Below are 14,395 nucleotides of genomic sequence, written 5' to 3' on the forward strand. Positions count from 1 at the left end.
TTATGTCAGAGCGAAAGGTAAATGTCCTAAACATGAACTGACAAGATAAAAGTTTTGGCCAGTGTGCACAAATATGCATCACATGTCCTATACACCTTCGATATTGTGAACAGGAGCGCTTTAGTAATGTGGAGAAATTAAGGTAACTGAAATTTAAGGCATTGCCACTAATGGGGCATTCTGGAACAAGAGCCCGATGACGCGGAAAATCCTCGGTACAACCAATCACAAGACCTCAAGCTATCTATGACAGAAAAGAACACTGCAGAGCATTACAAGACGGCATAAAACCTAAACAGAACGCTACGCGGTCTGCTGAAACTATATTTTCTTTCAAACTAAACATTTCCTTGGCATGAAACAGGTACTACGAGATTTCTGGAACACTATTTAACCGTTGACTATGAAGAAGGGGAATTTTAAGGCTTGTTTTTTTTTTAGACACAATATTAAGGAGAACTGACAATAATGCCAAGGAAAGTATAGGGCACGCTATTTGTAGTAATTATGATCTAAATTTGAAGAAAGTAAAGTGGACAAAAAGGTAACTTGCCGCTGGCAGGGACCGAACATGCGACCTTCGAATCGCGTCCGATGCTCTACCAATTGAGCTACAGTGGCAGTCATCCCCCCGTCCACTTCATTGGGTGCATCTGTGCATTTAAACCTGGCAGTGTTAGCACTGATCGCAGCCAAGGCGGCTAGTGTGGAACACTTTTTTTTCTGCCTGCATGCGAAGGTTGCAGGTTCGGTCCCTGCCGGCGGCAAATTACCTTTTCGTCCACTTTACCTTCACATTTATATCATAAGGAGCATTGACTATGTAGTTCATAGTCTTCACATGCATACAGTAACCATTATAGTCATTACCATCGTTTGTCTCGCCGGGGGTTCCGTCTTTGGTTTGTGCAGCTGTATTGAAATAAAAGCATTGTACCGTTGTTCTAGGTGTAACTCATGCACAAGGGTACATAAAGGGTGGTCAAAACGCCTAAAAGCAAATTTATCGATATGCGCCTTACTTTACCTTTACCTCTTATCTCTGTAGACATATGTTCATCGCTGGTGCATACATGTTCCTCTAGGTCTCCGCATTTTGGTGAAAGGGGGTATCGTGTGGTGTGCTGTGTGGCATTTGGAGGTGCTTGAGCTAGTGATGCAGAACTATCGGTAAACTGACTATCGATAGCATCGATAGTTTTTTGATACTATCGATAGTGTAAACAAACTATCGATAGTACTACTATCGACGAACTATCGATAGCCCAATCGGTAGTGCCATCGGTAATATTACTAGCGATATTACTGCCACGCGTGTTTATTGCTTTATTTTGATGTATTCACATTTCACCCACAGACTGTTAGCAGCGTTTGACGCAGACCGCGCCGCAATGTCTGAGAAGCGTCGCGATTGAGATCATTTTGTTACGATTTCGCACCGAACGCGAATATTCAAGCTTATTCGAGAGCTTACGCCAGCACCAGCGATAACACAGGAAGGTTTGATGACTGATGCATAAAAGACTAAGCGTTCCTCCGATTACCAGATTACTCGACGGCTGGCGACTGTTCTCGCTGCTATCAGTGCGCAGCGTTTATCGCTTGTATTTTGAGTTTTGATTTCCTGGGCACAAGTTCGACCAAATAAAGAGCTTCGTATTTCCCAGTCTTGCTGCAGCATTCTTCACCGTCACAACCACGTGACAAACTATCTGTAGTGGTGCGAATAACGATGCTGTTGCTGGCTGGCGGCCAAATTGCCAAAACATTCGCAAGAGCCTGTCAGCTTCGCTTAATTTATGAGCAAATTTTTCGCAAGAGAAATTATTTCCGCGGTGAAAATGGTGGCATATGTCCATCAATAAACTTGTATTCAAAAGCAACCAGTTACATCTTACAATTAAAAGCTTAGTTCTTGATAATTTTTTTATCTTGAAATCATAAAATACAATATAAATATGAAGCCACGCAGTTCCACCTCATGTAACGGCTTCCTTTCTGCTACAGCTGAACAGTTTGACTTTATGATCATGTGTCAGCAAAGCACTCTCGTGAAGAACACAATCATGTCAACTTTCTTGCTCTTCAGCCTGCCCCTCCGGCTCCACTATGTACCACGTGCATGGGGAACCAAGTTTATTCTGCAGTGAGTTCGTGCTGTTAACTTTATACTATTGATAGTACTTACTATCGACAGCGCTATCGATAGTATTTTTTACCATCGATAGTTCGATAGTGACTCAGCTATCGATAGTACATCGATAGTTCTGCATTACTAGCGTGAGCATATGCAGTATGTCGCAATTGTGTGTTTGAACTGTCCCGCTAGATGCTGCAGACTCTGGAAGCGGTAAGCTTGAAAGAGAAACTTGAATTCTGGAGTTTTATGTGCCCAAATATACGACTGAAGGAAAGCTATGATTTTTCAAGGGCTCATTTATCTTTGTTAGACACAATATTAATGAGAACTAACAGACAATAACGCCAAGGAAAGTACAGGGGGTGTTATCTGTAGTATTTAGAATGTAAATGTGAAGAAAGTAAAGTGGACGAAAAGATGACTTGCCGCCGGCAGGGACCGAACCTGCGACCTTCGAATAACGCGTCCGATGCTCTACCACTGAGCTACGGCGGCGGTCATCCTCCCGTCCACTTTATGGGGTATGTATGCTCATTTAAACCTAGGAGTGTTAGTCAGCGCCAATCGCAGCCAAGGCGGCGAGTGTGGAACACTCTTTTTTCTGCCTGGCGTCACGTAGCACGCGATCTTTTTACGAGCTGGAAGCTGACCAATAATCCCTCGCATACTACCTGAAGGCATTAAGTCTGCCAGGACGAGACCCTCGATATGAATGAAGGAAAGCTATGATTTTTCAAGGGCTCATTTATCTTTGTTAGACACAATATTAATGAGAACTAACAGACAATAACGCCAAGGAAAGTACAGGGGGTGTTGTCTGTAGTATTTAGAATGTAAATGTGAAGAAAGTAAAGTGGACGAAAAGATGACTTGCCGCCGGCAGGGACTTCACATTTACATTCTAAATACTACAGATAACACCCCCTGTACTTTCCTTGGCGTTATTGTCTGTTAGTTCTCATTAATATTGTGTCTAACAAAGATAAATGAGCCCTTGAAAAATCATAGCTTTCCTTCATTCATATCGAGGGTCTCGTCCTGGCAGACTTAATGCCTTCAGGTAGTATGCGAGGGATTATTGGTCAGCTTCCAGCTCGTAAAAAGATCGCGTGCTACGTGACGCCAGGCAGAAAAAAGAGTGTTCCACACTCGCCGCCTTGGCTGCGATTGGCGCTGACTAACACTCCTAGGTTTAAATGAGCATACATACCCCATAAAGTGGACGGGAGGATGACCGCCGCCGTAGCTCAGTGGTAGAGCATCGGACGCGTTATTCGAAGGTCGCAGGTTCGGTCCCTGCCGGCGGCAAGTCATCTTTTCGTCCACTTTACTTTCTTCACATTTACATTCTAAATACTACAGATAACACCCCCTGTACTTTCCTTGGCGTTATTGTCTGTTAGTTCTCATTAATATTGTGTCTAACAAAGATAAATGAGCCCTTGAAAAATCATAGCTTTCCTTCATTCATATCGAGGGTCTCGTCCTGGCAGACTTAATGCCTTCAGGTAGTATGCGAGGGATTATTGGTCAGCTTCCAGCTCGTAAAAAGATCGCGTGCTACGTGACGCCAGGCAGAAAAAAGAGTGTTCCACACTCGCCGCCTTGGCTGCGATTGGCGCTGACTAACACTCCTAGGTTTAAATGAGCATACATACCCCATAAAGTGGACGGGAGGATGACCGCCGCCGTAGCTCAGTGGTAGAGCATCGGACGCGTTATTCGAAGGTCGCAGGTTCGGTCCCTGCCGGCGGCAAGTCATCTTTTCGTCCACTTTACTTTCTTCACATTTACATTCTAAATACTACAGATAACACCCCCTGTACTTTCCTTGGCGTTATTGTCTGTTAGTTCTCATTAATATTGTGTCTAACAAAGATAAATGAGCCCTTGAAAAATCATAGCTTTCCTTCATTCATATCGAGGGTCTCGTCCTGGCAGACTTAATGCCTTCAGGTAGTATGCGAGGGATTATTGGTCAGCTTCCAGCTCGTAAAAAGATCGCGTGCTACGTGACGCCAGGCAGAAAAAAGAGTGTTCCACACTCGCCGCCTTGGCTGCGATTGGCGCTGACTAACACTCCTAGGTTTAAATGAGCATACATACCCCATAAAGTGGACGGGAGGATGACCGCCGCCGTAGCTCAGTGGTAGAGCATCGGACGCGTTATTCGAAGGTCGCAGGTTCGGTCCCTGCCGGCGGCAAGTCATCTTTTCGTCCACTTTACTTTCTTCACATTTACATTCTAAATACTACAGATAACACCCCCTGTACTTTCCTTGGCGTTATTGTCTGTTAGTTCTCATTAATATTGTGTCTAACAAATATACGACTGTGAGACATACCACACTGGGCATTCAAGAATAATTTTGGCTACCTGGGGTTCTATACTGTGTGCCTAAATGAAAGTACACGGGTGCTCTTGCACTTTGCCCACATGAAAATGCGACCACCACAGCTAGGAATCAAACCCACACATTTGTGCCTAGCAACATAACGTCACTATACAGTAGAATCTCGGTGATACGATCACAGCTGGTACAAACTGCGCTGTGATACAAATTCGTAACATTCCCCAGCAAAAATGTATTGCTTTCAATGTGGAAAACATTGGCTGTTACGAACGCGCAATCGACAAGCCACAGAACAACCACCGGGCACGAGCCGGTGGAGAGCACGCGATCGGCGGTATTCGAATGTGCCAAGCCCAACCGGTTATGTCAGAGGCTACGTCGCGCGGCTGCACGATCTCTCATTGGTGCCCCCCGTCGAGCTCGATGGGAGGCACTTGCGAGGCTGCACTTGTCATCTGCTTGCGAGGCTTGAGCGTAAAGATGGGGAACTGAACATCAGCGTCCTAGACGCGATCCACTTCATCGCAATGAGCTGGTATCGTGTCTTGCTGACAATTGTGAACTGCTTCGTGAAATGTGGCTTTGGTAAGATGTCTGAACTTCATTCACATGAGAAAGCAGTTGGGATTGACGGCTGGTGCGAGCTTGTGATTGCTTCCTGCATGGAGGAAGATTTTGTTGGTGCCGACACGACCTCGCCATGTGTGGTGTGCATACCGTGGAGGACATCGCGAAAGAGCTGTCCACGCCCGATGCTATGACCAGTGACGAGGAGGAAGATGACCATGGCAGCAGCCACTGACGATGGGTCGCAACTGACGGCTGAAACACACTTTGCGCTCAACGTGCTGAGACATGCTGTGGTGGGTGAGAGCATTTATGAAGTCACTCGCGCATTTCTACGCCTTCCAGAAGGAGATCGTAGAGGATCTCAATAAAAAGAAAACGCAGTCGGACATCAGGAGCTTTTTCCCATGCAAATAAACTGTACTTATTTTTCATTTTGTGTACGTTTCGTTGATACGAATTTTGGGCGATACAAATATTTCGCCCAACCCCTTGAAATTTGTACACTCCAACCTTGATATAACGAACATGGATATAGCGAATTATCGGTTATAACAAAGTAGATGAAGAATAGTCTCATCATAGATACAGTGTTACAAATAACAGTCTATAATGAATTTTCGGATATAACGAAGTTATTTTCATGGCAGATGTGACTGTTATAATGAGGTTTGAGTGTATCACCGAGATTCGTATCACCGAGACCAAGATGGATTCGTCAACGAAGCACTTTTCTTTCCAAGGAATCCATACGAACGTCTTTGTGGCTTTGTGCTGCGAATGGACAATTTTTCCTTTGAAAACCCTTTATCCATGTTGCAGGATCCTGCAGAACTGGGGCGTGATCTCATATGCGTTCTGTATGATAGAACGTTTGTCGTCGCCACACGCAACTGGTCGAGGGCTGCACTTGCGTCTGTTATTTGTGACAGTTACACGAGCCTCGACCAGTCGCACACGGCGAGAACGAAACATTGTTATACAGAACTACCAAGGTTGCACCCCTGATTAGCCAAAGCCACCAAGCTACCACCCTGGGTAAAAGTGAGGAGCAGCAACACACCATCTCAAATTCAGCAACAGCGAGGCTTTTGATAAGCCTCTGGCTGAGCTTCTTTTTAATTCTTTTTTACACAATTACCCCACACGAGGTGAGGAGAAAAGAAAACGGAAAGTTCACTTTCCCTCGTTGCCATAACGCAACGCCATACAAGCCATCTTGCACTCTCTTCCGTCAAACCGGCCGTAAAAAAACAAAGCCAGCAATGCGTGCTTGGCATTCGCAGGTGGCTTTTCTGCGGCTCTTCTTTTTCCACAGATTAAACTGCAGTTTCTCACGTTGTCTTGCACGGAGTATCTCTAAAAAAAAAAATTCAGGAGGGTAGGAAGCGAGGAGAGACGACAGAGTGACATCGGATGGAGGCAGCAGGCAGCGCTGGTGTTTCGGGAAGCAGTGACGGCGGAAAGGCATCTGGAAAGTTGGATTCCCTAGCGGCTTGGACGATCAATCCGCTTCCACTTCGAGGATGCGGGGTCCGTACAGCAGCACGTATGCCGTGTGCCAATCACCTGAGAAAACAGACATATACAATGCGTTTCACTTGAAACAAATAGTACATGAGAACAATGTGCGAGCAAACTCCAGGTTACAGTGAGGGTGATCCATGAACATACCAATAAAAACACTGCAGCGACTGCTGACAGCAGGCCAATCGATCTGCTGCACTCTCGTGCATGAAACCCCAGCCAAGATGCTGGGGTGCCATATTTTCTCGCATATAACCCGCCCCTCTGTAAACCTGAACCTCCGACTCCCGCAGAGTTCGTACGGACTCTAGAGGAAAAGCTCCCCACAGGGCCCATGCATTAGAATCTCCGACCACAAGGGCGCCGCCATTGCCGCCATTATGCTACCGTGCAAGCGTTACCAGCCCCCCCCCCCGTCGCTTGGTGGTGGCATTCAGCTTTTATCGTAATAATGAAAGTGAGCTCACAGAGTAGAGTTGTAAGTACGTGTCACTAGAAAGTGCAGACGACGCACTGTGACTAACAACTCAGTCACAAGACGCGCAATTGGCCGTGATCTAGCAAAAGTGCCTGTAAACGCATCTTTCTGCACGAGTGCTGCGCACAATAAGTTGCCTAAACAGCCTTGAATTTGAATCTTTCCTAAAAATCTTCTGGATAAGCATTAAACACAGTCCACACGTTTTTAATTCACCAAAATGCCCGTGTTTGATTTATACTGCCAGTATTGCTAACATTAAATAGCACTAATTTTAGCTGATCTGTAAATAATTGCAAGGGAAACAATGGTAAGGGTTAGTGTAATACAGTCGAATCCCACTATAACGAATACCGCTACAACGAAATTTCCGCCACAATGAACAATTTTCGATTCCCCGTCAGCCGCCCATAGAAAACAATGCGAAAAATGTCCAGTTACAACGAATACTTTTTCTGGGTATTTCCGCTTGAATGAAGTTTTCGCGAGTGCCACCACATAAGGAAAAGGAGCTTGCCTAGGACTGCCGCTAAATTCCGCTATAAACTTGACCATTTCTTGTTGCCAGAGCCGTGCGGCTGCATTGCAAGACCCGTGTCATCCTTGGAGACATGCTTTGTGCCACTACATGCACATCCTGGTATATTATTCGCCATTGAGATGCTCGGCGACAGATCATCCATCTGCCATGATGCTGCCGGTGGGTTTGATGCGCGTTCGGGATGCGGAAGAATCGTTCTTCAAGAACTCCCACTATTGTTTTGACGTCGCACTCAAAGCAAAACTACTGCTCGTCGTCACAAGCCCTGCGATCGTGAATGACATCCACGGCATATTGAAGGCACACGCGTGGCCAGCACACACTTAGTACAAGCATAGTACATTCTGGCGCAACCGCTCCGAACACAAATGCGGTTGAGTCGACGCGATCATGGGCGACCACGAAAGTATGCGCACTGACTCAAAGCAATGCTGCGGTCAAAACCGCGGTAGACGCGATCACAGATAGCAACGACGCAGTTCTGAATGCACGCGCATGGCCAGCGCGCACAGATTGAAAACGGAACTACCATTTGCCGCAACCGCTGCGCAGAAAACCGAGGTCACTATCGTTGCGATCATCGATAGCGAATACGCTGAAGTATGCAGCTAACACACCGAAAGAAAGATTAAAGGCAATAAAGTCGTAAAATGGCATGAAGCGTTTTGGCTTTCCTTTCGCTCGCTTACGACTGTGGTCGTGCAGAGCTTCGGCACTTCGTTTTGAGTGAGCCTCTAGCGAACTTTGGCACGCTCCTTCGCGGCCCTACGCGCTTGGCACGCTTCGAGGGTAGCCTGCATATAGTATTTGCTCGTGTATAACCCACGTGTATAACTCGCGTACTGACACAAGGCCGCCTTCCTTGCATTACTGTGAAGCCAACTTGCGCACCGAAATTCGCGTATAACCCGCACCACGAGTTTAGCGCTAAATTTTCTTTATATTTTCTGCATGTTATACGCGACAAAATACATTGACTCGGTGTGCGGCCAAGTACGTCCGAGTTAGCGAGAGTTAAATGCAAAGGACAATGCATGCGCTTGCCGGGACCAAACGACGGGTCATGATCATCAGATCTTCCTAACTTTTGTAGTGTATAGATGAAATTTCGCTGCAACGAAATTCCGCAACAACGAACTTTTTCGCGCGTCCCGTCAATTTCGTTGTAGCGGGATTTGACTGTAGCAGTGTTCTTGTGGTCGGCGCTCTTTCTCCACAGCTTTATCTCTAGATTCTGTACTAACTCTATGCTGACTACAACCCACGGAAAAATAATATGCGGGGATATGAAACATCCCCCCATATTACTGGCACATTTTAACCGTCCAAATTAGTTTTATGCCGCTAATAGAGATGACCTCTCTAACTATGCTTGAAGATAGCAAAATCTTTGTAGATTTTGTTTTAGTCAACAATGTAATTTCCCTGTACTCACCTGCTGTTACTTTCAGCTGTAAATGTCATTCAGTTAAGTCATCTTGCACACTGAAATTCGCCGTAACCCCCTTATTTTAGCTCCAAATTTTTGTATTCTTTGTGTGGGTTAGATCTGAGAAAATACATTTTTTTTTTCGTATTGTGGCTCCTGGAAGCCTGGCAAATCCACTGCGTTGCTGTTTGAGAACAGAACGCGGTCCATCTTAGCTGATAAGAAGCTAACTAGGCTGGAGCAGAGGCCATCAAAACCTTTGATGTTGTGTCGAGCTTTTTCAGAATGCAAGCGCCACCCACCTTTTATTTTTTTGTGTTTCCTTGCTTACCAAGCCACTTACAATATGAGTGGCATTCTTCTTGGCATTGTGAAACGCTAGTATGCTATTGCAGATAAAATTGATTTTACTCATTATTTCTCCATTTTATTGCAAACGTAATTGGCACACAGGCCGGCAAGTGTGAGCTCTAAACGGGACCTGCACTCACCTCCACCAGACAGCTTCAGGATCTCTTCTGACGTGACCACGGACACTTTGTCGTCGTCACACTTGAACCACTCATCTGCGTGACAAACGCGGCACAATAGTAGATCGATCCTACACAATATTGTTTTGATGTAGTGATGCTGATATAGTTAGAGTGCCGTTGAAGCAGACAACAAGTTCAAGTTTCAACAATAAAATTGGGGGACCCTTAAGCTTCGCCTTTAAGAGTTGAACGCGATAGCGAAATCCGTCCCCAAGTGCGCACTTGAACCACTAAGTGCATACTTATTAATGTGTATTGTTACACACACACGCACACAGACACACATGCGTGCGCGCGCGCGAATGATACAGGTTTTTGATCTAAAGCAAGAATCGCATGGCCTCCAAGATATACGCCGCGTGCTCGCCATCTCGGAGGCCATGAAGAGTTTCACAATGCCTCACAGATGGCAGCACATAATCTAGAGTTTGCTGTTTGCTTGATCAACGCCTCCTCAAGCCGGTGTTGGCTTGATATGTTTTCCGCTAGATGGACATAGTTGTCCATTTTTAGGGCTGTTTGAAAGTTCGTGTGTGTTTTTAGCGGCAATGGCTGCACTATCCTGGCCTTTTTCGACGAATCGCCGAATGGGCTCGTTTTCATCGTTTCACCTGCCGAACAAAATGCGTTAAGGAGACTCCTTCCACTACATGGCATTTATGTAGTGTTTTTTTCCAAAGCAGCTGCAAGTAACATCGTGGCTTTGTGGTAGGACACCTGCTTGCCACGCGAACGGCCCGGGTTCGATCCTCATTGGGACTGAAAATTTTATTCTTTATTTTATTTGCTTCTTTCTCGATTTTTTGCTCACGGACGATTTTTCGCTCACAACCAACGGTGCCGACACCGGAATTTCTGCGACACGAGCTCTCGCGTGAAAAACATTGCTGGCAATGGCAAGGAACTGTCAGGCAAAATTAATCCAGATGGTTTCAGGCTTCATGAGGCAACATAACCAGACTGCACTTTTGAAGCAGCTGCACAACGCCTCAGCTTGCATTTCAGTGGAAGGAAGCAGCTTCCCATTATGATCATAGACTATTTCACTTTAAAGGATGGATGGCTGGACCGTTTTTGGGCAACGCATGGCATGATGTTCATGCAACCCTGCAGTGAACACGATAGTGTCAATGTAGAAGCTGTTTAAGTGTGGAAAATGAATGAGGTGCCAGTTAAAATTGGTCGCTTCTTGCATTTAAGCAATCAGTTCCACCGTATCGTGTCTGCACGAGCATATTGTGACGCAGTTGTGACAGCGAAGGACGGAAAAGTCAAGCAAGTAAAGATGAAACATTTCATTGGGCAAACTTGTGCCTGGGAATAGAAAGACTCAAAGTACAAGTAACACTCGCACAATGATAACGGTGAGAACAGACGGCGGTTGTTGATAATCTGATCGTCGGTGGAACACATGATCTTTTATGCACGAGTGGTGGATCATTCCAGTGCTATCGCTGGTGCTCGTGTTAGCTCCAGAATAAACTCGACTACTCGTGGCGTGCGCACCACCTTATCGGAATAGCCTGTGCCAAGCGATGGTAACGGTTTTCTTTGTGGCTGCAGCGCGATCACATAACACAAAGAACTAAGCGCACGTGGGAGTATGTACAGATGGTATTACACTTCATGCAACTTTTTCCACTGAAATCGCAGAAAGTGCACAAGCATTTTATTGTGAATTGTTTCTTTTTTTTTTTTAGCTCCCAATCTTTGGCGGCATTTTAATAGCAGTCCAAACAGAAGGCGTCAATTTGGCAATACTTTGGCATTTCAGCAGTGGCCTCCAGTTTCTAGTAATACTCATACTTAGTGACTCACAAATCTGCCTCTTCACCATCAATGGCAACCGTGACTACAGATGTTACAGACTTCGGCGAAAATGGGCCTTTTTCATTGGACCATCATGACTCGTCTTAACGAGAGCAGACTGCACCTAATACTGATAAGTTCTGGAACATGACAAAACTGCAATGATTACAAGGCACGCTGCAGCGGGAGGCTCACGATTCATTTTGATCACGAGGTGTTCTTGAACACATGCAATTCTATGTGTACAGGTGCATTTTCCCTGGAAACTCCATTGAAATGCGGCTGCCGTGAATGGGACTTGAATCGGTTGTCATCAAGCTTAGCAGTCATCGCGCTCTTTAACACGTCGACATGCCAAACCCACCCGGCACAATCCCAGCATAAGAAGAGAGTAGACGAAATGTATTCTAACAGGACACTTAAAGGGACACTAAAGAGCAAAAATGATTTTTCTCACATTAGTAAAGTAGTCTTCCACAATACCAAAAACACCACGCTTGCTGCGAGAAGACGTTTAATAAGCGAGAAAGCGCGCAAAAAGAAAATACAGGTGGCGATGCCACCTTGGAATTCCCGCACAGTTTGCCGTGACGTCACATATTTTTTGATGGCGCCTGCTTGGGCCTACGTAGTTCCTAGTAGGTTAAATCGAAGTACATTGTCCTCTGAGGGGGCCAGAGACTTGACATGACGATTTTGTGGAAATTTCGTCGAGCCAGTGGCGCCAAAATACGTTCAATGCTCTTTCAAGTCTTTTACGTCACGAATTACGAAGTTCGGCCCGAAATTTAAAAATGAAACTTTGAACTTGGTTTTCTCCTCTAATAATAAACCTATGGTGGCGAAATAAACTACACAAGAGTTCTCCGACCACACTTTATCAATCTAAACCAATTCATTGTTTCTCTTAAGTGTGCCTTTAAAGGGGCCCTGCAACACTTTTGCAAGTAGCCATGGAATGACTTCACTAAAGGAGCTTATTGCCTCATGAATCGACCGCTGCAAAAATTTTAGAATCCGTCCAGTACGAGCGGAGTTACACAGATTTGTCGCACGCTGTAACTGCGTTCTCTCTTCTCTCACCCCAACGAAAGAGCTGGAAGCTAAGCAGGGAGGGATGGCACGGGGGGAAGAAAGTGTGTCACGTGCGCCTCGTGACCTTGAGCACTTTTTTCTTCTACAAATGCGCAGCGTACATTCAGTACAATCACGAGCAAAGGCAAGTGGCGGCCTCCCGCGTCAGCTGCAATACTTACCGAGCACGCCATGTTTAAATCAGCCAATGGCATGAAACTTGAGTCAATGACGCAGTGATTTTGAGTAAATGGCATCATTTGTCGAGAGAAGAGGAAGCGATTTTTAGCTGACTTTGAGAATTTATTGTAAATCCCAGGCTGTGTGCTACGCTATATTGTTTGGCTAGCGTCTTCTCGGGAGCCTCGACTACCGATTGGCAGCGTTTTCGAACCATGCTGAAAAAGTGTTGCAGGGCCCCTTTAAACGAACTTGACAAGTCTGTTCCTGCATATGAATGTCTCTGGTATGCTTGGGAATGATACAGGGAATGTGCATTAAAAGGAAGGCCGCATTAAACCTAATTCGAGGGCTGACTCGATCACATGATCAGAGGGCATGGACGGCTTCCGAGATTTGCGCGGCCAAAAGCGGATCTCTGGAAGCTGCATTTCTTACACTGAAGCGCTTTCCGTACCTCTCACTGAAACAAAAAGGTCCGTGACAGCTCTGTGACGTCAAAATGACGTTGCGGAAGAAGAACCGCAAACAGGGGGCGCGTTCCTCACTGAGCTCCAACCAATCAGCCGCAGCCAAAATGGACAGTCCATCAGTTAGACACAGCGCAAATAGCTGCCCCCTTCACAGCTCACCTTCTTTCCTGCGTATCCAGGCAACGTAGTGACCACTGGACGTGGAGCGGCCTTTGTGCGTCAGCACAGCCTGGAGCGAGTAGAAGCCGCTGTTGTTCGAGCCTGGGTCTGCACCACGACACGGTAAGTGTAATTTCTGATTCAGTGCATGACTGATTAAAAGAAAAGAAAAGAAAATACTGCAACAAAGCCTTCGAGAAAGACTGTTTCAAGATAGCACAATCTCACTTCCCATTTTTACCACTCCCCTCCATCGTGAGGGTATAATTTACTACGCTCAGAACTCAATATAACGAACAGAAATGTAATGAATCCTCAGTTACAATGAAATAAACAATAGTCTAGTCATAGATACAGTGTGTCCCCCTGTCATAGGAATCGGTATAACACGAAAGTAAAACGTGTCTTCACAGACATAGTTGAGCATTTGCTGTGCATTGTTTCGCCCCGAGGGCGAAGAAATGAATGCTTCAACAACAAGTTGTAATGTCACGCGAAGAACAGCAAGCAGCTCAAAACTTGCAACGCACTGCTCAAGCAGAAAGGACGCAAGGAACGAACATATGCAGGATGAATGCGAACTAACAACTGTCACAGCTCGACACTTAAAGTGCGCTGGTCAAATACAAAGGACGTACGAAACGAATGCACAAGTATACACAGGACGAGCGTGAACTGTCACAGTTGTAACCTATTTGTTTGTGAGCAGCGCGCTCCTTTCTCAAAAGCGGCTGCTGCAGTATGCAAAGTGACTTTCGTGCTCTCTGTAACTTCAACGCAAACTTGCGGTGAGAGCGCAAGACGTACAAGATAAGCGCGCACGCACGAGTGACCACGCCCTGTAGAGGCGCACGCTCATCTCAACGCATGGGGCGACGACCACTAAAGCGCGCCCTTCAAGCCATCTCGCTAGTGATAACGAAAACACGCTGATGTACGACCGATCTCAAAGTACCGCCACCGTCAAATGGTGTATATAAATAGCATGCCGTTTCGAGTCGTTTCGCGCTGCGGATCGAGTGGTCGTAAGTTTGACTCCTGGTGACGGAACTTTTTCTTCTACTTTTTTCTTAGCCACATGTTAGCCTTTATATTTTACAACGTCATATCCGTGACGGAAATGCGTCGGTG

The 14,395-nt window shown here is 45.8% G+C and overlaps 1 protein-coding gene across 1 annotated transcript in view; it reads right to left on the reverse strand.

Annotated features, from left to right (window-relative positions):
* Window positions 1–6,128: 6,128 nt before the first annotated feature.
* Window positions 6,129–14,395, reverse strand: part of LOC119372149 (ubiquitin carboxyl-terminal hydrolase 14) — a 43,401-nt gene continuing 35,134 nt past the window's right edge. Inside the window, exons 14-16 of the mRNA XM_037642610.2 lie at window positions 13,265–13,372; window positions 9,528–9,602; window positions 6,129–6,630 (exon numbers count right to left, since the gene is read on the reverse strand). Of these exons, the coding sequence (XP_037498538.1) occupies window positions 6,566–6,630; window positions 9,528–9,602; window positions 13,265–13,372 (248 nt within the window). The 3' untranslated portion in view covers window positions 6,129–6,565. The remainder of the gene's footprint in view (window positions 6,631–9,527; window positions 9,603–13,264; window positions 13,373–14,395) is intronic.

The sequence above is a fragment of the Rhipicephalus sanguineus genome, chromosome 10 (assembly GCF_013339695.2).
Source record: "Rhipicephalus sanguineus isolate Rsan-2018 chromosome 10, BIME_Rsan_1.4, whole genome shotgun sequence".
NCBI lineage: Eukaryota > Metazoa > Arthropoda > Arachnida > Ixodida > Ixodidae > Rhipicephalus > Rhipicephalus sanguineus.